General features: G+C 39.6%; 2 protein-coding genes across 11 annotated transcripts in view; both read right to left on the reverse strand.

Moving 5' to 3' along the window:
• Positions 1 to 4,466, reverse strand: part of syt3 (synaptotagmin III) — a 155,905-nt gene extending 151,439 nt beyond the window's left edge. For 3 of the 8 annotated variants that reach the window (XM_039774765.1, XM_039774758.1, XM_039774762.1), the window contains exon 1: positions 3,630 to 3,852. The gene's annotated coding sequence lies outside the window, so the exon portion shown is untranslated. Of the gene's footprint in view, positions 1 to 3,629; positions 3,853 to 3,991; positions 4,135 to 4,268 lie in introns of those variants that run through there. The other 5 variants (XM_039774764.1, XM_039774761.1, XM_039774763.1 and 2 more) reach the window with 2 other exon arrangements.
• A 13,897-nt stretch (positions 4,467 to 18,363) lies between these two features.
• The window catches only part of LOC120542540 (circularly permutated Ras protein 1-like), a 270,320-nt gene continuing 266,163 nt past the window's right edge, over positions 18,364 to 22,520 (reverse strand). For all 3 annotated transcript variants that reach the window (XM_039775068.1, XM_039775069.1, XM_039775070.1), the window contains one exon: positions 18,364 to 18,729. In XM_039775068.1, coding sequence (XP_039631002.1) covers positions 18,610 to 18,729 — 120 coding nt within the window. In that variant the 3' untranslated portion in view covers positions 18,364 to 18,609. The remainder of the gene's footprint in view (positions 18,730 to 22,520) is intronic.

A 22,520-nucleotide genomic window follows, 5' to 3' on the forward strand; every position in this document is an offset into this window, starting at 1 on the left:
CAGCCTTTACTGCTCGCGTGTTTCTCATTTGTCAAACGCCCAATGTCCGCATTCTTCGCTAATAGAGTTAATGGTGCCGAAATCCAAACACGAAACTGATAATTACACGTCAGCTTGACCTCCTCCACAGAACGTGGAGATGCAAAAGGGAACTGAACGATCAGTTTCATGTGTTCACTGACCAGCTTTAGATGACTTACTCTTCATGTTAGGCAGCTTTGCCTGGATTCTGCATCTGTACACATGGCTTACTACGCAAAGCAATTTTAGTGTCCGTCAGTGACAAAGTCTATTGAGATGCTTTATAACACTTCATTGATTATGCAGATATTCCAATATGATGAAACACTTAACAAACTGTGACATCTTGATTAATTCGACCCTAAAACTGAAATACTTGGGTCACCAATTTACAAGGCTAGACTCAGAAATGAATAAAGTACTGTGACATAGTTAGTGCTTGGGTGAATTTCAGATAGTGAGCAACATGCCTGTGTATGCGCTCCTCTAGGTTCTCAATTCTTCATCCACCACATTTGATTAACCATCTCCTCTAATATGCTCTGTAATGGACTGATGCTGCTTCCTGGATTTGTTTCTGCCCTTTGCCAGGTATTGTCAAAATGGGACCTATCCCTATACAGACTTAAAAAAATGGATGGACTTCTACAAAGAACAAAAACTTGTTATGTTAATGCCTTATGATGCATCCTACTGAAACTTTGCCATGTAAAACTGAACTTTCTCTTACTATTTTGGAATATTTTGTGTTTTCAAAGTAACCTAACAAGTCAGCTGTTTATGCTCTGTGATATTTGTATGTGTTATGAAATTCCACTTGTATAAATTTCCCTAAAAGATGATTGATAGGTAGAAGGTTCTAAGGTAGATCCATTTTCTTTACTTAAATGAATTATTTGGTATAATAGAAGAAAACAGATTGGAAGAATAATTATAAATATATAAACACTATTGTAAATCAGATTTCCATCTCATTCAGTGCAAGAGGATGCCATCTTCCACATATGCAGCATCATGTCATCAAAGTAGATAATACTATAGCTATCTCTCTTCTCAGCAAGCAGTAAACAAGGTGTGATTAAAGACAGAGTGCCTAGTTACATAATAGAAAGTATAAGAAAATAAGAAGCAGGATATTCTGCATTTCTGACAACCAGACGTCAATAAAAAAAAAATGATTGGTTTAAACCTGTAATTCTCTGATATTTACAAAATTTAGTATCTTGATAAAATTAAGTGTTCATTGTATGTTGAAGCTCAATTAGAAACATGAATCTGTTTTTATGTTTATACAATACATTTTAAAAGTAGTGGAATAATAATACTGTATAGCACTGGAATTGTTGCCATGCAATAAAATTATTGTTATCTAATCTAAAGAGAGCAAATATGTCACATTTTATAAGTGAGTGGCTTAAATTAATTATTCATGCAAGAAAAAATATTGAGCCTGGAAAAGCAAATAGAAAACCGGCTTAGAGACAGATAGCTCAGGAACAATTTTCCTTCATGTAACCTTAATAAAGCATTTTGTTAGAAATAGCTACAGTAAAGGCAAAGTGTAAGGATAAAAAGAACAGTTAAATTAGTAAAGCGCTGAATTCTTAAAATGTTTTGTATGTTGTATTCGTATCTTATTGTAGCACTATTCCTAATCTTCACTTTGATATAAAAACCAAGGTGCACTTTGTCATTATAACTCAGGAAAGAACACATACTTTTTCTCAATTATTTCAAAAGCAATGCGGTAATTATAAAACAATTGAGGAATAATAATTTCTTACTTTCTACTGAATCTTCTGATGTGTATTTAATAAAGATGTTATTTATATAAGGTTTTGCATATAACTGTTAAATGTTAACTGAAAAAATGACTTTCCACAAGGTAAACCAGCTGAATTCACCTATTTTTGTACTGTACTTTGAACAAAGAAGGTGATATCTATATGATTTTTTAAAATAAGCTTACCTCCAAGGAAACAAAAACTGTACTCCAGTCAGAATAATTAAAATAAGCTTACTTCCAAAGAATAAAATGAAATGGCACTGGTATTCAGCCATATATCCATTTCATTTTAAATGCCTGCTTTCTTACTAATCAAGGGAAGCAATGGGCATAAGCAAAAAATAGCACTTAACGGGATGATAGTCCATCACATGGGAAACAGTCCCACACCAAATCGATACAATTGTGTCAGTGTCTTCAAAAGATTACATTTTTAAGGCAACAGGTCAGAGGCTTTGTCAACTCTAAATAGATAAACAACAAAGAGAGAAGCAAAATACCTTGTTCAGCTCTTCTTAAACCTAGAGAAAACTGTGCTGTTAAAAGAGTCAGGGTCAAGAAATGTATGGAAGAGAAAACAAAGTACTAGTAATTACCCACCTAAAGATTGCCTTCATTTTCTAGTGTGAAAACTCTTGTTTCCAATTTTACATTTTCATTTTAAACAATTTTTAAAAAAAAAAGTTTTTTCTGGGAGCATATTTAGCTAAGAGATCTGCAGTGCATTTCTGCTTTCGAAATTACATATATATACACATATATTGTCCTCTCTCTCTTTGCTTGTGATTTGTTCCCAAGGAGAATCCCAAAATGTAATCTTTGGGGCTAAAATAAATATTTCTATGACTGTGTTAAAAATAGATATAAATAACCTTAAAAACAAATAGAGTAGTGTCATGTAAAGTCTTTAGCCTTCATACCCTGAGGCGGTGGGTTCAAATCCTGCTCCTGACACTATGTGACCATGAGCAAGTCATTTCACATGCCTGTTCTCTAACTGGACGAATAACGGAACTGTAACTGTGTCTTAAATGTTTTATGTCACCTTGGATAAAGGCATCAGCCAAATAAGTAGATGTAAATAATATACTAACCTAAGGAATGCTGTACTTTAAATAAGAATTTGTTTCTAAATAGTGAGCAGTTTAGGTTCGGAATCACTTTGAAAAATTACAAAGAATGGTTTAGCCTGGAAAATGCATAACAGAAATGAACAGTAAGTTGCGTTCAGTTTTTCAAGTCATTAGTTTATATATTCTGGGTCCTACCCAATAAGCGGTTTTTTTTCTCCCAGTCCTCTCCCTTTAGAGGATAACCACCAAAGATTTAATTAGCTAATGAGAGATTTATCACAACACGATAATTAAAAGGGGGAGAGGAGGGGGGAAGTCTTGTGAACCTTGCCAACACCAGTGCATTGTGACTATTGCAGCCTGCTCGCCCAGCAGGAGATGAAGTTGTGGATTCGGGCCTGCGTGCTTAAGTGCGTTCGTTCGGCATAGCTCTCTGTACAGTGGAGCACCAGCCTACTGCTAACATTCCAGAATGCAACATGCGTGTGGACGCGCAACGCTGACACGCCTGAACACATGGATGAAGCAGTGGAATATGGTTAGATTTGCCAACGTGTGTTCAGGCATCTGACTCTTAAAGCAAAACGAAAATCCCTTCAACTAATTTCAGTAATCACCACTTTCAAATACATTTCATTGACACCACACTTATCTTTGAAAGGATCACACCGCGATGTATTTTAAGCAAATACATGATAAATTACTAATGAGCTGCTCCGACATAAAAAAAAAAAAAATTCTCCACTCACATACATAATTGTCTCTGTTGTTTCTACAAGCAGGTACGGAAAGAGTCGACCAGGCAGACAAGAAAAGCAACCGGTCCCGAGAGCCAAAAAGAGGGGCGTGTGCGTGTTCTCGTGCTTTGAAACGCAGGACACAATGTCAGAAGCGTTCATATTCAGGGTGAAATCATATGCACATGTCTGATGCATAGACGGATAGATATACAGAAAGACGCTTTTCTTGAAACCCCCGGAATGCTGCCGCTCGGTTTCCACGGTGAGCTTCAGCTACTGCAGACGCCCCTTTTACCACTTCCAGCTAATCGACCTACCATACAACATAGACCCCCTCCCCCCAAAAAAATCTAAGTCAAATTGAGGCTTACATGGAAGGCGAGAGGAAGAAGTAGAAGAAGTAGAAGAAAGAAGAAGCGAGTCCAGTGCTGGCGCCCGCACAAAGCGAGTCTTGTAAATCTCCCCTTTACTATCTTCTGAGCCCCGCCGCTAGTAGGAATGCAGCAAAATCATCTCTCTCTCTCTCGTCTCCCTCGCTCTATCGAGCTTTTCCTCCTCTCGCCCCCCCCATTCACTCACTCATAAATACTCTATGATTTCTCTCTCCCAGATGCTGTTTTGCTCTCGCTCCCTTTCTCTCATACTTACACAGTCGCTCCTACCAAACCTCTTTCTGTATCTTTCTCAGTGTTGATCGGTTTTCTTTCGTCTCAATTTCTCGCTTCTTTTACGCACAATCACTTTCTTTTTCTCTGTCTCTGGTATTTTATCGAAGGTCATTGTCTACGTTGCGGAGGGTACGGTGCGATGCGGTGCGCTTCAAGCATAACTCAACATCGTGTGAGCCCAGTGGATTTCGGTACCAGTTAAATCCACTAGAGGGAAACCACGAGGAGGCGTTCCGACCGAATCGGACTTCGACAGTATTTCAGTAAATGAAGGGGAAGATTAAAATAAAATGAGAATGTGTAAAGCTAATAAATGGTTTTCAGAGTAATAAGTCTCCCATGTACGACGGGGACTGTTTCGTCTCAAAAGAGTAAATAAATAAATATGTGCACCTGTGATTTATTTGTAAGTTGCCTATGCTATACGGGTTAGTGCTTTTACTTTGGACATGTAAAATGTTTGCATATACCATGATAATTAAGCACTTAGGACTGAATCGTAAAGCGTCTAAAATCGCAGTCAATTTTTGCTGAACGTCTAAAAACATCTATGCTCAATATTTAATTGCTCCATCATTTAAACATATGGACAAAATAAAGAACGATGACCGTTTTTTGGAATATTAAAAACAGTATTTCTGTTAAATCGAAGATGAGCCTATAGTCCCACGGCAGCACGCCCTTTGTGTATTAAACTCCTTTGGGTTCAGTCTCGACCCAAGTGAGCCATTTTAGAGAGGCCAACAGCCGTTAAGTCTCCGATGAGCGCGCATTAAACGGCTGACCGACTTCGGTAAGGTACAGGCATCAGAAAAGACAAAGGAAGGTTACATGGTGCGAACGACTGGCCCACATGTGAGAAAAAGATACGCTGAATTGCAAATGAAAAGATGGCTAGATAACGAAATGATCAGATAGGGAATGATGGGGAGAGAAGAGAGTGTGTGTATGCGTGAGAGAGAGGGAGAAAGAGAGCTCGCGGCATGACTGACATATAAACGAGAGCAAACGGCAGCCTCTGCTAGCTGTCAGCATGCTAGCCAGGCAGGCTGTGAAGACTCGACTCGACAGAAGACAGGTGGAGAGAGCAGGCGGAGGTAAAGGGGAGGGGTGGGTCGTGGAGGAGCGGACTGAATGAAATAGGGGAGAAGAAAATGCGGATGGGTAGTGGAGGGATTCTTTCTGAACAAGATTCATCCTGACCTTGTCATCCCTCTGGCCTTTGATTCCATCTGTCAGTTTCCAAAGTGAGCATTATAGCACAAGAGGGCTTTCTTTCTTTCTTTCTTTCTTTCTTTCTTTCTTTCTTTCTTTCTTTCTTTCTTTCTTTCTTTCTAACTACAAATGATTCAGAACAGGTAATCCACCTGAAGCTATGCATGTCCAGGCCCGGTCAGTACTTGAATAGGAGATCATAGGAAAATCTGTGGTTTGTGTGTAGATCACAATGCCCCAGTGCAGTGATGGGGACACTGTGCCATAAAAATGTTGCTGTCCTTCAAATGAGATGCAAAACTGAGGACTTGACTGTCTGCGCTCATAAAAGATCCCTGGCAATCCTTTGTAATGAGTATGGTGTATCCTAATGTCCTAGCTAAATCCACACTGGCCTGGTCATTCTGGCCCCCTTATCATCCATTCTCTAATTGGTTAACTGTCTCTCTCACCACTTCACCACCTTATAACTAACATGTGGTGAGTGTAGTGGCACAAAAATGGCTGCCATTGCATCATCCATATGTATGCTGCACATTGATGGTGGCAGAATTCGTTTCTCATTCACTATGTAAATCACTATCAATAGTGGTAATAGTGCTATAAAATGTAAAGAATTATTATTATTATCATTTGTCAACAAGGTTGCCATTTCCTTGCAACAGATTTGCAATGATATAGAATCTTATATTTCAAGAATTTGTAAAATTCCTTTCTATTTGATTTACTTTTTTGTTTCTGTTACTTATTCTCATTTTGACCATCCCCAAAACCTTCGTCTAGTATATTTTGGAAAATCAAACTCTTCGTGACTGCATAAATTTTCCATACAAAAATGAAACTTATCAAGGCTAGGTGCCCAATATAACAACGGCAACAGCAAAGACATCAATGTTAAGCTCCATGCAAAGTGCTTGAAAATATAAATATGAATAATAATATGCCATTTATTAATAATCGTTCACTGATCATCTACGTAGATTTTAAATATTATTTAGTGTCCCTCTGTAATTCCTCCCAAGGATGTGTGTATGATTTTCAGCTAGTTTTCATTCTAGTACAATTTGTTTGATTTTCCAGCAGCATGAATTTTGAGAGTTGGAAGATAATTTTTCTTGATTTGTTTATAATATCCTGAGTACTGTAAAAACAATAGAAACAGTCTCAATAGAAACTCATCTCAGAGAAGCAAAAAGGTGTCAACTAACTTGCAAATACAAACAAGGATACTTGCACTACTCACCCTCAATGGTGTTGGGTACAATGACAGTAGAGAACCCACCAGCGGACAAAGAGACCTGGTGGTGGAACAGAGAGGTGCAGGGTGTGTTAAAGGCTAAGAAGAAGAAAAAAATGAAATGGTACCAATCAGGAAGGGAGGAAGACAGAGAAATGTATAGGCAGACAAAAAAAGTAGGCAAAGAGGGCAGTGGCAAGAGCCAAGCTTTGGAGGAGATGTATGAAATATTGGAGACAAAAGAGGGAGAAAGAATCATTTTAGAATGGCAAGTAGGAACATAACTGTAAAGGACTTTAGTCAGATAAAACAGATGAAAGATGAGCAAGGTGTGGTCTTGAGTGAGTATAATAGGATCAAGAATAAATGGAAGAGGTACATTGAAAAGCTGTTGAATGAAGAAAATCCAAGTGTAGTACTTGGAAATGGAGTCCTAAATCAAGGGCTAGAATGTAGAAAAACAAGGGAGGAAGTAAAGGGGGCACTAAAAAGAATGAAAAATATAAAGGCAACAGGAAGAGATGAAATACCAGCAAAGGTGCGGAAGAGTTTAGGAGAAAAGTGAGCAGATGCGTTGTGGGATTTAATGCAGAAGATCTATGAACAGAACAGAATACCAGTGGAATGGAGGAATGGTGTGAGTGTACCATTTATAAGGAGAAGGGCAATATTCAGGGTTGTGGAAACTACAGAGGGATAAAGCTGATGTCATTGACAATAAAAAAAAATTGGGAAAGAGTTATAGAGAGCTGGCTTTGGGAAGAGGCCACCATTGGGGAAGAGCAGTTTGGTTTTATGCTAGAGAGAAGAAAAACTGATGCTGTCTTTACATTGAGACAGCTGTTAACAGAAAGGTGCTATATTGGCGCCTGACCCGACACAGACAGACGCGGGAGGCACAGTGATGAAACAAATAAATGTTTTATTTCAATTTCCTCTTCTGTGGGCAACACTTTCCCCGTCCCCACAGGCACAACACAGTCCCGCAAACAAAAACACAACACTCTTCCTCTTCTTCCAACACTCCTCTTCATCAAGCTTTGTCTCCCTCCTCCTGGCTCTGGCTCCTCAAGTAGCGGCTGCAGGCTCCTTTTAAAGCAGCACCGGAAGTGCTCCAGGTGCTCATTGACCTACTTCAGGCTACACTTGCGGGTGTGGCTGCAGTCCAGCCCCCATACAGTCATGGCCAAAATTATTGGCACCCTTGGAATTTTCCCAGAAAATGCACCATTTCTCCCAGAAAATTGTTGCAATTACAAATGTTTTGGTATACACATGTTTATTTCCTTTATGTGCATTGGAACAACACAAAAAACAGAGAAAAAAAGCCAAATCTGACATCATGTCACACAGAACTCCAAAAATGTGCTGGACAAAATTATTGGCACCTTTTCAAAATTGTGGGTAAATCATTTTATTTCAAGCACATGATGCTCATTTGAACTCACCTGTGGCAAGAAACAGGTGCTAGCAATATAGCAATCACACCTGAAGCCAGTTAAAATTGAGAAAAGTTGACTCAACCTTTCTGTTGTGTGTCTGAGTGTGCCACACTAAGCAGGGACAACAGAAAGAAGAGCAGAGAATTGTCTGAGGACTTGAGAACAAAAATTGTGGAAAAATATCAACAATCTCACGGCTACAAGTCCATCTCCAGAGATCTTCATGTTCCTTTGCCCACTGTACGCAACATAATCAAGAAGTTCACAACACATGGCACAATAGCTAATCTCCCTGGACGTGGACGGAAGAGACAGTGCAACAGTGTCAGCTCGAACTATCTGTCAACATCTGAGCGAAATGAAATGCTATGGCAGGAGAGCCAGGAGGACCCCATTGCTGATACAGAAACATAAAATACCAGACTGAAGTTTGCCAAAATGTACTTGAGGAAGCCAAAATCCTTCTGGGTGAATGTCTTGTGGACAGATAAGACCAAGGTAGAACTTTTTGATAAAGCTCATCTTTCTACTGTTTACAGAAAACGGAATAAGGCCTACGAAGAAAAGAACATAGTACCTACAGTCAAACATGGTGGAGGTTCTATGATGTTTTGGGGATGTTTTGCTGCCTCTGGCACTGGATGCCTTGACTGTGTGCAAGGCATCATGAAATCTGAAGACTACCAAATGATATTGAGGTGCATTGTAGGGCCCAGGGTCAGAAAGCTGGGTCTGCATCAGAGGTCATGGGTGTTCCAGCAGGACAATGACCCCAAACATACCTCTAAAAGCACCCAGAAATGGTTGAAGACAAAGCGCTGGAAAGTTCTGAAGTGGCCAGCAATGAGTCCGGATCTAAATCTGATTGAACACTTATGGAGAGATCTCAAAATTGCTATTGGGAAAAGGTGCCCTTCAAATCTGAGAGACCTTGAGCAGTTTACACAAAAGAAGAGTGGTTGGAAATTCCAGTTGAGAGGTGTAACAAGCTTGTTGATGGTATACCAGAACATTTGAAATTGCAACAATTTTCTGGAAGAAATGGAGCATTTTCTGGGAAAATTCCAGGGGCGCTGATAATTTTGGCCATGACTGTAGGCTCATTAAGCCATGCAGCCCAACAGGGATGAGCTCCAGTGTTCCAACATTGTGGCCCCGCAGCAGCCCAGGGGGGCTGCCACCAAGTGTTCCGGGGAATGTAGGATGAAGCCCATGGGTGTTCCTCCAGATCCAGTGTTAAAGGGGTGTCCCAGCCGGGTATGGAATCTGGTCGCCTGCCACACAGCTTATAAAGAAACACAGAAAAAGAACAGAAAGGTTTGCATATGGTGTTTATTGATTGCAGAAGGGTTATGATAGAGTGCCACTTCAAGAGATCTGGATGTGCATGACAGAGAAAGGAGTACCAGAGAAAAAAGTGAGGATTGTCCATGATATGTATAAAGGAGTGAAGATTCAGGTTAAAAGCAGTGTTGGTTTAATAGACAAGAACCCAGTTAGAGTAGGTCTGTACCAGGGATCTTCTATTAAGTTCTTACCTCTTTGATCTGGTTATGGATGCATTTAGGATTTAGGTTTAGGATTCAGATGTTAGCCTGCAGGAGAGCTATTGAAAAGAGTTGGTACATTTAAATATCTAGGATCAGTGGTAGCCCAAGATGGAAAATTAGATGCACAGATAACAAATAGAGTGCAATGTGGATGGAAAAATTGAAACAAGGCATCGGGATTATTGTGTGATGGAATATTTATGGTAAAGGTTAAAGGTAAGGTCTTTAAGACAATGTTAAGACCAACAATTATGTATGGAGCTGAAACATGGGCAGTAAAGAGAGCGTTGGGAGAAGAAGTTAGATGTTTTGAAATTGATATGTGAAGTTACAAAAAAGGACAGAATAAGAAATGAGACAATCAGAGATAAAACAAAGGTGGGAAAGATGTCCAAAAAAAGTAAGAAGGCAGGTTGAAGTGGTCTGGACAAATGACAAGTAGAGACAATGAATATGTGGGCAAAAGAGTTATAAGAATTGAAGTACAAATGAAGAGAAAGTGAGGGAGGCCACAGCAGGGATGAATCGAAGTCAAACAATATCTACAGGAAAAGAATGCGACTGAGGAAGAGCTGCAAGACTAAGAAAGTTGATTAAGCACATCAACCCCAACATAGAAGTGGGAGATGAAGAGGAAGAAGAAGACATAAATCAGCCACAACATTAAAGCAACCTGCATAATGCTGTGCTACAAAAACAGTTCTGACCCATAAAGACATGGACTTCACAAGACCTCTGAATGTGTCTTGTGGTAAATGGCTCTAAGACATTAGCAGAAGAACCTTTCAGTCCTGAAGTTGAGAGGTGGGGCCTCTATAACACAGACTTGTTTTTCCAGTTGTGGTCCATGGCCGGCTTTGTATTCTGGCCAATACCCCTAGGCGAGAAGCTCCAGTGATGATCAATTCGGGAATACAGGTGAGTCCGGCCCATATTGTACAGTATAAAGGAACACAATGCGAACTGGCACCACGGTTAATAAGTAGCAGGTGTCAAAGCACAGTGAGCCTGACAGTAGAGAGGGGAACGATAACCAAGTGGTCGGGGGAGGAAACGAACGAACCGGGGCAAGCGTATGACGCAGCCTCCCGGAGCAAGTTGAACCTCAAGACCCCAACCTATATTATGAGCGATGTAACATTGGTAACTGGAGGGGCGGGGGAAGCACCGATCGAACTGGTAAAGCTGAAAAGTGTTGTTACCCGAAGAGATGCGGGACTGATGACACCGCCTCCTAAGAAGCATAGATCAAAGGGCATGCAAACAGCAAAGGGGCTCTCTGTGCACCGGCCCCAGAGTAAGCACTGGCAGGAGATCCCCTGATAAGGTGAAAAAAAGGGCGGAGTATACAGAGACAGCCAGTAAACCTCCTTTGGTGGAGGAAAGGGTGGAGCTGACGGAGTTCCCGCGGTGTTTCCAGTCTCGTATTCCGGCCAATACCCCCAGGCCGCCAGAGGGAGCCCTCACAGCGGCATGGTAAGGTCTCCGAATTCCAGCGGAACCTCATGGACGTTGTAGTTTTTATGGACAGCCCTGCTGGATACCATGGGGTCCATCAGGAGCCGCTGTAGGGAGGCTTGGGGAGTGTTATTTGCCCTATGCCCTGTACATCCAAGTCACATGAGCAGAAGGGATGATGTACTTCCGGGGTGAAAAAAAAGGACTTTCATCTGACCCAGAAGTGATAAGGAATTAAGGACGAGAAACACTTCCGGGTCAGGAACTATAAAAAGACCATGGGAACTCCCAGACAATGAGCTGAGCTGGGTGGAAGGGTGGCAACGCGTCTGGGAGTCGGAGGATTGGTTATTATTATTGTATTGTGGTTTATTTATGAGTAGTGTGGAGTGGAGGGTGTTTAGTGCACATTATTATAATAAAAATAATTATTGTAACACTTTTACCTGGTGTTTGGTGTGGTACCTGAAGGTTCAAGGGAGCGATACTGCCTCCTGCTGCTACACAGTACATTCTGCAAATGCTCTGTTGGACTGAGATCTCGGGAATTTGTAGGCCAAGTCAACACGTTAAACTCCATCATGTTTCTCAAACCATTCGTAAACAATTTTTGCATCGTGGTAGGGCGCATTATCCTGATGAAAGAGGCCTCTGCCGTCAAGCAATACCATTGCTATGACAACGGTGGACCTGGTCTGCAACAATCTTAGGTGGTGGTATGTGTCAAGTAACATCCACATGAATGCCAGGACCCAAGGTTCTCCAGCAGAACATGGCACAGAGTATCACATTGCCTCCGTCGAGATTGCCTTCTTCCTGTAGTTCATCCATCTTCCATCTCTTCCAAAAGTAAACATTACACATGCATCTGTCCATCATCTAAAAGAAAATGTGATCCATCAGACCAGGGCACCTTCTTCTATTGCTCCATGGTCCTGTTCTGATGCTCATGTGCCCATTGCAGACACTTTCAGTGGTGGACAGTGGTCACCATGGCCACTCTGACTGGTCTGCAGCTATGCAGCCCCATACCCGGTAAGCAGCAATGTACTGTTCTGTCTCCTTTTTGTCATGGTCAGCATTTGTATTTTCAGTAATTTGTGCTACAGTAGCTCTTCTGAGGAATAGGGCCAGATGAGCTAGCCTTCACTCTCCACATGCATCAGTCAGCCATTGGCATCAATGACAATATCTGCAATTATCCAATTGTCCTTCTTTGGTCCATTTTTGGTAGGTACTATCCACTGCATACCAGGAGCATCCCACAAAACCTGCTGTTTTGGAGCTGCTCTGACCCATTCCACTAGTCAGCACAATCTGTCCCCTTGCCAAAGTCGCTTAGATTCTTAACACTTGTCCATTTTTGCTTCTTCCAACACATTATCTTCAAGAACTATTTATTTGCTGCCTAATATATGCCATCCATTTGAAGGTGCAATTGGCATTAGATAATTTATTTTATTCACTTCACCTGTTAGTGGTTTTGATGTTGAGGCTGATCAGCATAGTTATTGATTAACACATTTCCAAAAATAACTCCTTTCCTCTGGTATATACTTTTCACCTTATAAAGTCTTCTCCAAGCACTATCACTGACATCATTGATTGTTGATGCAGAAATGTGAATTCCTGTATGTGCTGACATGTACATGTACTCACAGTCTTTCACTAAGTGTGATTAAGAAGTTCATAGACAAATATGAAAAACTGTTGGTGACTCAGTTATTTTAGTTACAGGCTGCAAAAACCAACTGCAAGATACCATATTAACATGGGGCAGCAGCATTGTTCAGTAATGTTATAAAGAGCCACAACTGAGAACTACCTCAGCATATTACGGGCTTGAGTAATACTGATGGCTTTGCCAGTATATCAGACACCTCCCACACCTTTGTTCAGTGCATCATTTGTTACAAGCCATGAGTGAATATAATTATTAATGAAACAGAATTGGAGAGAAAAAAGGAGGAAGATGTGTGGCCTGAAGCTAAAGTAAGGCTTATGACATACTGACAAATATTGCCTCTGGAAAATCCATGATGGCCTCCATGAGCAGAGAGGCAAACAGGAAATATATTATTACCTCAAAAAAAATAGCAACAAGTGCCTATGAAGTAGACTCCTGAAACACATGAGGCACGTTTTTCTTAAAATGAAACTTTTGCTCGCTCAAAGTGAACATATTTAGTACATTTTAAGGCTTTTGCTTTCACAGTACAGTGAAGTACAGACTAGGTAGTTTTTTTTTTAATTTACAAAAAATGCTTCACTTTTGAACACAGTTTAATATGACAAATTAATATATACATTGCTTAGAAACAGCATCAACGTGAAAAACACCAAACTTACCTTTTAACAAATGGAACCAGATATTCTTTAGTACGATGGTGCTCCCTTCACAGGACCTCTCCAGTGGGCTACTGAAGTGAAATGTCAGATTTCCACAATGAATCTACTGCAGAAAGAAATTGTCCTAGCTGAGATAGCCAAAACAGAATTCAGCCAGTTCTATGTACAGATCAGATGACTGTCTAACAGTCTGCAGAGGACTCATTCTATTTGAGTCCTTCTATACAAGGTGGAACTAAAGTCAAATGAGCAATCTAAAGTACTGCAGTATAGAATAGAGGGTAAAGAAAATATTCTAATTTTGAGCAACCTATCGTTTGTTAAACCCAAGTCACTCAATGGAATGCCTCCAAAAACTTCTAGTGAAACTTGTGAGGCTTTTGCTATATTTTTTTAATCACAAAATTAATTACATTAGAAATAATATAGTACACCAAACCCCCCAAATATACCGATACTATTCAATCCCGGCATTCCATTTTAAGTGAACCAGGATAGATCTACCCGATCTATATAGAATGATTTCTCAACAGAAACTCTCCTCCTATGTCATTGACCCCATACCCACAAGTTTTTTCAAAGAAGTATCCAGCGTGCTAATTGATAGTTGTGCTTGATATAGTAAATTCATCATTAGCTATGGGGGACTTCACAGACTGTCTTAAGACTGCTGTTGTTAATCCACTGCTCAAGAAAAATAATCTTGACTCCTCTGTTTTTGACAATGTTAGACCTATTTCTAACCTGCTTTTTTTAAGTAAAATCCTATTAAAGACCATCATTATGCAGCTAAATGCTCACTTGAATAAACATTCTATTCTTGACAAGTTTAAGTCGGGTTTCAGAACAAATCACAGTACAGAAACTGCACTCATTAGAAGTTGTAAATTACTTGTGGGTTAATGCAAATACCTACCTACTCTCATCCTCTTAGATCTGAGTGCAGCATTTGATACCATTGATCACAATATACGACCTTAGTCAGTGGGTGGGCCTCTCTGGTAGTGTCTTAAATTGATTTGAGTCTTACTTAACAGGTAGAATATTCTTTGTTAGTTGTGGTAATTATACTTTGAAGACACATGATATTCTATATGTTGTTCCACAAGGATCTATTCTGGGTCCACTGCTCTTTTCGATCTATATACTTCCATTAAGTCAGATTATCTAAAGGCATAATGTGAGCTACCACAGCTATGCTGATGACACACAACTGTATTTATCAATAGTGCCCGATGACCCCGACTCTCTTGGTTCACTGGCCCATTGTCTTACTTGTGTTTCTGAATGGATGAGTAGTAATTTTCTCAAAGAAAATAAGAAGAAAATAGAAATCTTAGTGATTGCAAAAAAGGATATAGTGAGTGTATTAGAGATAAACTTGATCCATGAGCCTTAAAGTCAAGAGAGAGGTAAAGAATTTAGAGGTAATTATTCACTCTGACCAGAATTTTTGAATACATCATGTATTAATCAGATTACCAGGACAGCATTTTTTCACTTAAGAAATATAGCAAAAGTTAGATCTAACTTTGCAAGATACGGAAAAATTTTGTTGCTTTTGTTTTTTGTCGATTAGATTACTATAATACACTCATCTGAGGTCTACCCAAAAAAGACATCAATCAGTTGCAACTAGTGCAGAATGCAGCTGCCAGTATCTTAACTAGGAAAAGAAAATCCAAGCACACCTCTCCAATTTTGATATCACTATATTGGTTACCCGTGCCCTTTAGAATTTACTTTAAAATACTGCTTATTGTTTACAAAGCCTTAAATAATCTCGCTCCATCCTATATTTCGGAATGCCTTTTACCTTACACTCCAAATTGTAACTTTAGATCTTTAAATGAGTGTCTGCTTATAATTCCAAGAGCTAAACTTAAAAGAAGTGGTGAGGCAGCCTTCTGCTGTTATGCACCTAAAATCTGGAATAGCTTACCGATAGAAATTCGCCAGTCTATTACAGTGGAGCACTTTAAAAAAATGCAATCTCATTATTTTAACATGGCTTTTTTATGGCTTCATTTTAGTGTAACCCTGATACTCTGTATATGAATTTCATTATCATTTTTATCATGGCTCTGCAATGCGTACTAACCCTTACTTTCTCTGCTTTTCTTTTACCGGTTTTCTATGGTGGTGATCTACACCACAACCACCTGTATAAGGTACCATGTACTCACTACATTGATGGATTGAAGGCCAGATGTCCACATGACCATCATCATCTAATTCTCCATTGTGAAGCCTAAAAACCATAAGGACTGATTGAGATCATTTATGTTAGGTAGAATACCAAGAAGGGGCTGGGTGCGGTCTCCTAGTTTGAGAATCCCTGCAGATGCCAATGTGCACACAGTGCAAAGTACTGACTCTGCAACTTAGTCATTCAATCAAAGAAGCAAAAAGCAGTTGCCTAAACGGGTGGGATCAAACTGCATCAAATTTGAACACCATTCGCCTTTTATTTTTCACCTTCAGTAAAATGCAATATTTTTGACCTAGAAGCTACCTCCTTACCCTATCTCAATATAGTGAAACTAGTATAAAATCAATCATTTAAATTTTGGGTCTGAACATCATATTGGGGTACTATTTTTGTATGTACATGTGTTGTTAAATTAGGAGGGAAGCTCTCACTTGCTTAGTAATAAAAAACATACAAGATGAACCTTTACATACCTTCAATAATCTGTTAAGCAGTCCATGCATCTATTTATTAAACGCACTATCAAGTTGGAACCTATTCATGTAGCATTGTAGGGAGAGTCAATCCACACTCACTTATGCAAGGCCAGTTTAGCATTGTTAGTTAACTTAAAATGGGAAGAAATTCAGAGTACCTGGAAACACACAAACACACACACGCACACACAGACGTTGAAATGTCCACACATACAATAATTGGGCAAGGACTCCAATTCGGTTTCCTAGAGGTTTAACGTATAAATGCAACTAACTGCAGCACTGTTTCACCTAGTAATCTGCTAGAATCGAGTGTAAATTATTTCATTGATATAAAGCAGTTACTGAACTCTGTCATATCCTGGCTTCAGTCACTGGTCACCTACTGTTGATTCTGAGCACATTGGGGCCTTTTCAATAAAATCAATCAATCAATCATATGTATTTTGTTTGCATATTAAGCGGTCACTGTAAACGAGATCACTCAGTATAAAATGTTCCTATAGCTCTCTTATAAAGTTTGCTGTATAGATCTAGCATACAGTAATACACACTTTATTTACTAAGAGCAGCATATTAATCCACTTTAATCTAAGAATATATCTGGTATATCTGGTAAAGGGTGCATAATCCATACTAGTGGTAGCAACATAGTAATTGTTTATTTTTCCCAAATGTTGCTTCTTTGATATGAATAGAAGAATGCCTGAATGTCATAGTTTATCTGGCAATCAATACTGATCATACATAACATTAAAACCATCTGCCTAATATTGTGTAGGTCCTTCTTGTTCCACCAAAACTGCTCTGATCCACTGAGACATGTACTCCACAAGAACTCTGAAGGTATCTTGTGGTATCTGACACCAAGACGTTAGCAGCAGATCCTTTAAGTCCTCTAACTTGCAAAGTGGGGCCTCCATAAATTAGACTTAATTTTCTAGCACATACCACAGATGCTTGTACTAACCACTGCATTATCAGTAATGGCCCACAAGACCTGCCATTTTGAAGATACTCTGACACAGTTCCTCTAGCCATCACAATTTGGCCCTTGTCATAGTTCCTCAGATCCTTTACGCTTGCCTGTTTTTCCAGCTTCTTACACATCACCTTCAAGAACTGACTGCTCACTTGCTTTCTAATACACCCCAGCCCTTAAGGGGTGCCATTGTAACACGATAATGAAAGTTAATCACTTCACTTGTTAGTGGTGTTAATGTTGTGGCTGATGTGTGTATTTCTCCATGTCAGCGTGGTATCCATCTGGACTTCATAGAAGGCATTGCTACATAGAGCTGGGAAAGTCCTGGAGTGGTTCCAGGAATATGACAATGCATTCTTCTTAATGTAGCAGCCTCTATAGCCACTAGATCTCAATCCACTTTATTTTTGCAAAACTGTGACATATTGGAGTCAACAGCGTGTTTGTGTGTGGGATGGGGGATGGGGCAACATGCCTTGGCCACACTTTAAATATTACACAAAAATGGATTATAAGGTCCTAGAAAAGCATTATAACCCCAGTGATCAGTTCATTCATTCACTTTTTAGCTATTTCTGTTCCTGGGTGAGGTCATGTAGAGTTACAGTCTTTTCTGACTGGCTGTGGACAGAGCATTAGTCAGTCTACAAGCTCGCTTGCTTTCATTTACAGTTTAGTGTTGCCAGTTGATTTGACAGCATATCTTCGGAGTGTGGGAGGAAATCATAGTCTCTAGAGAAATGTCACTTGTATTGTTAAAACGACTGTTAGCTCAACAGCTTGTGTCTCTGGCACACACTGTCATAGCTTTTGTAAGCTGTTAACATCAAACAAAACTAACTCTGCACTGTAACCAGTTGAGCTTCCTAAAAATCCAGTTCCCATTTGAAAATTAGTGTTTCTAAACAAGACTTATGCAATTTTAGTAAAATTTCTTAGTGATAATCAGCTGCCTTTTAAAGGCTGTAACTGAAATGAGTTAATGTGCATTTAAAATGCATTGAAACCTGCTCTCTAATTGCATAAGGAATGCTTGGGCCATCCTGGACCCTATTTCATCATTTAAACTATGAAAAACTGTAATGCAAAATTAAGATTGATTGAATGTCTAAAGAGTATTATTGAAGATTGAAAGAAAGTTAAAAAGGTGATGCAAGGACACAGAGACAAAATTTTATTAACAGAACCTAAAACAACACATAAATAGGCCACAGACTCAAACTGTATTTCAGAAGTAGCTGAGTGCAATCTGAAAGTTATTTCTGAAAAAGTACATACTGTGTGATAAACAAAAAAAGAATTTGTTGAGACTTCTGTTATTTTCAAAGATTAAATTAGGAATGTTCAGGATATTGTAGATAGACAACCTGAAAAAGTAACCTTCAGGATATGACTGCTTAGTTCTTTGTTTGGGGATTAAACAGATTAGCCTTCTCCACTTCATTCCTCTTCTTCATAATTTTCTTCTTTGCATTCTTCAGTTGAAACAGAAGACTGGCAATCTCATCAGTGAAGGACTGCAAGAACAGAACATATTCAAACTGTACTCTGGTCTTGTAAAAAATACAGCTGTTCCTAAATATAATGCAGAGTAAAAAGCTAAATCTATGCTTTTCCTTCTCTTGCCTGTACTTCACATTACAAAGCTGTCTAATGCTAAGAATTGTACAAGAAAGATAATAGTTTAGCCTTTAAAAATAAATAAATAAATAAAGTTTCTTTACACAACTTTAATTGGGTACCTTAAACACACCTGATGTTGGTGAGTGGGAGTGAATGCATGACTTGCACAAGTGCATTCAGGGTTTGTTATTGTCCTGTGCCTAATGCTACAAGGATAAGTTACAGTCCCTTGGAGATTACATTAAGCAGGTATAACAAATATATAGATAGACTGATAAATAAAGAAATAGATAAATAAGTATATAACAGCTAAAATGCTTTCATGTTTGTGAATTTAGAAATTAGAATGTGCACATTTTCAAAAGCCAACCTGTCAAAATGGTGAACTACAGTTCACGCAACCAGCTCAGATTAATGCTATCAGAAAAATGCTGGTTGAGATCTTGAAAGCAATGAAAGACAAGTGTATGAAAATGGGAAGTGGTGGCTCATTTTCATACAGTATATATTTTGGGCCAAATAAAATGGAACCTACAAAAGGGTAAAGCATATTGTGTTTACAAATTGAGCCCTAGATTATTCATGAAGAGACCATGTGGGTATTATACACATGATTCTGGAAACACAAAGAATGAGTATAAGTGACTGCACTTTAATTAAGACTCAAGGATCATATTCATTTTACACCTTTTCTGATCAGGGATTTGCAAAAGTGGTCCTTCATTGTAAAGTATGTTTTAGCCTGGAGCAATTTAGAATTGGAAGGGCAGTAAGCCTGTTTCTCTCACTGTGTACTCTGTTGGATAAAGATGTAAATTACCCCAACTATTCTCTTAAATAGCAGATAGTTCTCTGTTTATGTGTATTGTTGTTGACTACTGTTGATTGTCAAAATGTGCAGACGACTTTTTCGCAACAAATTTGTAGAGCTCGTCAGTGAACTTGTTAGATGAAGATTTCCCTGAAAATTCACTGAGCAACTAGCTTAGACAAACTTTTTTTCCCTAGTTTCCCATAATGCTTTGCAAGGCCAGTGTTACATCATAAACCTGTAGCAGCCATGCTGGATGGGGATACCACTGCTCTATCTGTATTACCTGCCCGATATGCATCACACATTAATAGAACATTTAATGCAAGCATACTTCACCTTATACATCTGCTTTGCGGATGCATAAATACTTTATGGCATTACACTGTAGCCTTGTAGGGGGCATCACTGAGCCTGAAACTCCAGACACAACTACACATTTCTATAAAAAGGCTTTGCTTTCCTTTCTTTTTCTCCTCTACTTCTCCCAGGCAAGTGTTGTTCTTCTCCTCTCCCGACACTGACTCCCAGGCAAAGTGAAGGACTCCCTTTTTCAACTTGACCCAGAAGTACTGCCGGTGCGCATGTCATTGTCTCCAGGAAGCACTTCCTGGTCAGGTGGAACCCCCTGGAACCCGGAAATTCATCTCCCAGTAGTTCCACATGGTAGCCGAAATAAAACCCAACAGGGTAGTGCAATGGAACCATAAGTCCCATGCTGCTCTGCAGGCTTCCATAAGGGGCTCACCACAAAGGATGCTGCCATGCAGTATATGCTGGAATGATCTGTACATGGAAGGAAGTCTCCCATTGTCTCAAATTTCTGGCCCCCCAACCAGGAAAAAAACTGCTAACCACTGTGGTAGGGATGTTTCTCCAGCCCACTTGTCCATCCTCTCTGCTGGCTTCTAGGCTGGGTAATCACTTCCCATCCTTTGCTACTGGAACCTACCACAAGCTGGAACTACTAGCTGTCACAATGCTCCACAATGCCTGCCCCCTGGCCTGGAGGGGGAATATTACACATCCCTTCCTAGCCATCCTTTATACTGGCCTCCCAGTCAGGTAAGGGAATAGGGTCCATCCTGGCTGGGATGCTGGTCCATCCATAACAAAAATATGAGTAATGTTATTACCTAATTGGTACTCCAGTCTGATTTGCACCCACATGCGTTTAAAAAAAAAAAACAGTATTTTAATTTAAGCGGTACATTAACTGATCAGAATAAGAATATTATGAAAATACTTTATTTTCTGTATAGAGTAATTGTGCTGCAAGATTAAGCTTGTTATGATACATGCTATGTAGCACAGTTTGGGCAGTGAGAAGGACAGCTCCCCAAGTATATAAAACTGATCCTTTGCACCACAGGCTAGTGGATGTGAGGTATTTGTAGTGATAGGAGCTTGGGAGATCCAGAGATTGATAAATGACACAGAGTATTATGTACTCAGTATAGTTTTTTTTTTCTAAGGCAGGCATGATGGCACAGTGGTTAGCACTGCTGCCTCACAGCTAAGGTCACAGTTTGTTCACAATAATAGGTCTAACATAGTTTACAGGGGGGTGGCACAGTGGTGCAATGGGTAGCATTGCTGCCTCACAGTTAGGAGACCCGGGTTTGCTTCCTGGGTCCTTCCTACATGGAGTTTGCATTTTCTCCCTGTGTCTGTGTGGGTTTCCTCCAAGTGCTCCGGTTTCCGCCCACAGTCCAAAGACATACAGGTTAGGTGCATTGGCGATTCTAAATTGTCCCTAGTGTGTGTGTGCCCTGTGGTTTCCTGCCTTGCGCCCTGCGTTGGCTGGGATTGGCTCCAGCAGACCCCCGTGACCCTGTAGTTAGGATATAGCGGGTTGGATAATGGATGGATCGATAATTTACAGGGACACTTAAAATACCATTGCACCATTATAATCCACTCAAAACTAATTCAGTTTCTCCACTCATATTAACTTCAGTGCATTTTGCAGAGTTTGTCGAAATTCCTGAGTATTTCCTCTATTTTGCTGAGCTTGAAGATAAGCAAATTCAGTGGGGTTTGCCCATCACTCTTCTTGACTTCTTCTTCTCCTGTATTTCTGGATGAATATATATATCTCACATACATGTCAGTAAAAGGAAAGTAATAGTTTTCCATGAATTAATCAAAATTTTAGTAGGTAACTATAGAGAGTGCTATGAGAACATGCATATTCAAGTGAGTGCTGCAGACAATCCTTAAATCATATTATAGTACATTTGAATAGAATACTGTATGTGGTGCATGTAGGCATTCACAGGGAGCACAAAAGAGAGCAAATATTTGGAATAAAAAAGATGCCCACAGATGGAAGCAAAAAAGGAAAAAAGACTTCTGGGAGCAACTGGACACAAGACAGGAATTAGCCCTGGACAAAGTTTCAGTCTATGATGGTATACAACCTAAATTATAAACTGCCCATGTTGTGCTTTAATGACCTGTATTCATTTTAAGTCTCAATTTTGCACATTTAGCTATCTTTAAATATTGTTTTACAGGGAACTTTCTCAAGGATCTATGTGAACTCATGAAAAATAGTGTTGCTCTATCCTAACAACAAACTATCACCAATTTCTCAGACCCTAGACCCAGCCTTTACTGTAAGATGGAGCACTGCAGTTTGCAAACAAGTTAGCACTATTTAATTTTTGGTAACTCCATAATGAAAGACAGCATAATAAGGACATGGAGCAAATCTTAACAGCCTAGGCTGTATTGCAGGATCCAGCACAACACTATACAGGATGCCATTCCATTGCAAGGCACATTAAAACCCACTCAATTAGGAGTCACTAATCTAACTAACCTAAACATTACTTAGATGTTGGGAAGAAAACTACATGAACATGTAGA

The sequence above is a fragment of the Polypterus senegalus genome, chromosome 13 (assembly GCF_016835505.1).
Source record: "Polypterus senegalus isolate Bchr_013 chromosome 13, ASM1683550v1, whole genome shotgun sequence".
Lineage (NCBI taxonomy): Eukaryota > Metazoa > Chordata > Cladistia > Polypteriformes > Polypteridae > Polypterus > Polypterus senegalus.